The sequence below is a fragment of the Impatiens glandulifera genome, chromosome 8 (assembly GCF_907164915.1).
Source record: "Impatiens glandulifera chromosome 8, dImpGla2.1, whole genome shotgun sequence".
NCBI classification, from domain to species: domain Eukaryota; kingdom Viridiplantae; phylum Streptophyta; class Magnoliopsida; order Ericales; family Balsaminaceae; genus Impatiens; species Impatiens glandulifera.
In genome coordinates, this window is record NC_061869.1 from 46,498,138 (window position 1) to 46,501,607 (window position 3,470).

Consider the following 3,470-nt stretch of genomic DNA (forward strand, 5'->3'; position numbering starts at 1 on the left):
GAATTTTTTTGATTTTGTCTGAATTTTATCCAAAAAACCCTTTTTTTTTTGATAAGAAGTATAAAAAAATTAGTTTTTAAAATTTAAAGACTAATTTGTCCTTTGACTTTAGAAGATATGGTGTAGGTGAGAGAATGGTGGTTTAGAGAGAGAAGATAAAATTAGAGAGTAATTTTGGTATTTAAATGATAAAATTATTTAATTTGATGGTTGATAAAATGTTTGAGTTTTGGGATAACAACTGAATTTTATCCCAAAAACCCCTTCATCAATCAAGGCCTAAATTAACAAAGAATGAAGTTGATTTAACAAGTTAGGGAATATATCTTATTTTGCATGAAATGCATATTCAAGATTTAAAAAAATAAAATAAAAAATCAAACACTTTAACAATAACTTAGCAACATAAATACATTCCTTCCTTCTCTAAGCACCTCGGCCATTGATTTAAACCATAGACCACAAAAGAACCCAATTCACCAATTTCATGAATGAATTCAAAAGAGCCTGCCTATGCCTAAACCCCGCCAAAAATCAACAATTTGATGATCATTTCATATATATTAACTACCATAAACCAATTACCTTCCACCATAAGCCTCCAACTCCAAGCCAAATGATAATATTAACAACAGAGATCAAGAAGCCATAACCCCACCATTGGGCAAGAGGAACATAGTTCGCTCCATAGAACACGGGTGCAGAACCAATCCCATAATGTGTGAGACCTCCCATTAAATTTGACAAGAAAGCAAGAACCAGAGCTCCAAAATATGGTGGAGTGCCTAAAGCGCTTGCAACAGACAAAAATGCTGTAAACATGGCTCCGATGTGTGCAGCTCCACTTGCGAAGAAATAGTGTGTGTAGAAGTAAAGGAGGACTAATATTCCAAAGGATAGCTGCCATGAAAGCCCCAAGCCTCCAACAAACTGTCAATGGAGAAAAAGATTGAGGCAAATCACACTAGTCAGCCTTTTTTTAAATTAGTATTTTGCATCAGTCATTTTTTAGAATTGTCAAAAGTATAAAATAAGAGTGATTTTAATTTTATTTGGTATGAAAAATGTGATTGAATAGATGAAAAGTAAATAAAAAAGTTGATATTTCATTTAGCTACACATCTAGATTTTGTGGTTTTTGCAAAATAAAAGAATTGAGTCACCAAAAAAAATTGGATCATGATCCAATAAATCTTATAACAAAAAAAATATATAATTAATATTAGTTTTCAAAAAAAAATTGACTTTTTTTTTTCACTTGTTAAATTGACCCATTTTACAAATATGAGAAAACTTGATGTACCATTTTGATAAACAGACAATTTATCATGCAAGTTTTGAGCATTTTGATAAACTTTAGGTCCCATCTTCTCATTTCACTCTTTTACCTTGTTAGAACTCAATCCTCTCACCATCACAAAAATGAACGTGATCCATCCACAATGTCCCAGATGAATCACTTATCTTGGCTAGACTTTTTGTTTTTTAATATGAATTTGTAGACCCAAATGAGAAACATTCAATAAGTTTGGACCCACATTCAAACAAACAAAACAGAATGTATTTGAATCTCAAAACTCATTTGGCAATTTTTCAGTGAGACAGAGATCCAAATCCGAATCTGAATTCAGTTTTTGAATGTTTTGAGCAAGTTGTATTTGAAAATGTGATCTTATTTGTATTTGAAGATGAGAAGATTACCTTAACAATGGTTTGGCTAAACCAGGTAATAAGACCATACTTGTTGAGATATCCAGCCATTGCAATAAGAGCAGCAAACCATGTTAGTGTATCCCAAGCAACTGATTCAGATAAGCATTCTTTCCAAGTTACAACCCCTGTTATCAATAGAACAGATAAACCCATAATAGCTGCCGTTACAGCTTCCACATTTAGCACACTTCCAAATATCCAAAGTCCCACAGTCAGTAACAGAGTTGCAGCCATAATAAGTTCATTCTTTGACATCGGCCCCATCGTCTCCAGCTTCTCCCGTGCAAGTTTAGGAGCATCCGGACTGTACTTTATCGACGGAGGATAAACCAAGTAAAGAACCAACGGCACCACCACCAGCGACGTCAAACCTGGTACAATCGCTGCCTTTGCCCAATCCATCCATCCGATCGTCTGATTAATAGCACCGAAAGCCAAATTCGCACTCAGAGGATTCGCCGCCATAGCTGTCAAGAACATCGCCGACGAAATAACAGATGTCTGGAAACATGTCAATGTCAGCCAAGCACCCAATTTACGTTCCGTCCCGTCTCCCACGTTGCTTCCACATGCAACGCATAAGGATTTCACCAAAGGAAGGAAAATTCCACCCGCCCTCGCCGAAACTGATGGAATCGCCGGAGCTAAAAGAGCTTCGCTAAACACCAAGCTATAACCTAACCCTAGAGACGTGCTTCCGAATAGAGACACGAACTGGTAAGCAATTCGGTTACCGAGACCGGTCTTGATGAAACCTCTAGCGAAGAAGAAGGCTAGGGCTATAAGCCAGGGAATCGGATCGCCGAATGCGGAGAAAGCAGCTGCGAACGTTAAGGTTTTAGTAATCACGCAGGCGCCTAATCCCATGACAGCCACCGCGCCGAGTGGTAGCGGTTGTGTGATGATCCCGACGATGGTGGCCAGGAAAATGGCTAGGAGTTGCCACGCAATCCTCGACACTCCTTCTGGCTGAGGAATGAACCAGAGAATAATTCCGGTCGCAATCGATGCAATTAGAGGCTTAATTGAAGCCCCCTGCCACGGCTGCGGTGGCTCCGATTTTGCTGGGACCGATGATGATGCCGCCGCAGAAGCTTTAACTATCAAGTTTCTTCGATTCTTAATCAGAGTATTAAAATCTTTATTCGTTTTGAAATTCGATGATACGAATCCGAAGCCATTAATGCTGTTGCTTCTAGATTTGAGATTCAAAGTTGACGCAGATTGACGAGGACGGGGGGCTCCGCAGCTAGTAGGTAGTGGCCGGAACCCTAAATTGACGGCAGATGTAAGAACGAAGGACGCCATCATCCACACAGAGAGAGAGAAGGTCTGTGTGAGACCTTCACTCTCTCTTCTATAACGATGGAGTTTCTGGTAAGAAAGATGGATGAGGAAATCCAACGGGCGGACATTAAAGAATTTAGAGAGATTAATCTTAACCGTCCGGATAATAATCCGACGGACAATAACATCTAAGGAATATACTACTTTTTTGTAATAGTAACGGCCATAAGTATCCATTTTTTCTTATCAATTTTAAGTCTATTCTACTAGCTTAGCTTATCTTAGATTTGAATATTAATATATAATCACCTTTTTTTTTTTTAATAAATTAAAAATATTTTAGTTAATAACTGATATAATTAAAGAATAATTAAGGGTTTAGTGATATATATTTTAATTTAATTTATTTAGTTTTTTTTTAACTTATAAATATTAAATGATAATCTAACCACATTTTCATATATGAAATG

General features: G+C 37.0%; 1 protein-coding gene across 1 annotated transcript; it reads right to left on the reverse strand.

The window, feature by feature from the left end:
- Nucleotides 1-300: 300 nt before the first annotated feature.
- Nucleotides 301-3,085, reverse strand: LOC124911307 (dicarboxylate transporter 1, chloroplastic-like). Its single transcript, XM_047451775.1, has 2 exons — nucleotides 1,702-3,085; nucleotides 301-930 (listed from the first exon to the last, which is right to left on the reverse strand). The coding sequence occupies exons 1-2, from the start codon at nucleotides 3,022-3,024 to the stop codon at nucleotides 568-570; spliced, it is 1,686 nt and encodes a 561-aa protein (XP_047307731.1). The 5' UTR covers nucleotides 3,025-3,085; the 3' UTR covers nucleotides 301-567.
- Nucleotides 3,086-3,470: the final 385 nt, after the last annotated feature.

What these genes read in the sequence shown, in the direction of transcription:
- LOC124911307 (XM_047451775.1), bottom strand. Translation starts at nt 3,024, where the DNA reads ATGATGGCGTCCTTCGTTCTTACATCTGCCGTCAATTTAGGGTTCCGG. An exon ending in TTAGCCAAACCATTGTTAAG is followed by an intron (nt 931 to 1,701) that starts GTAATCTTCTCA and finishes CTCCATTGACAG; the next exon opens with TTTGTTGGAGGCTTGGGGCT.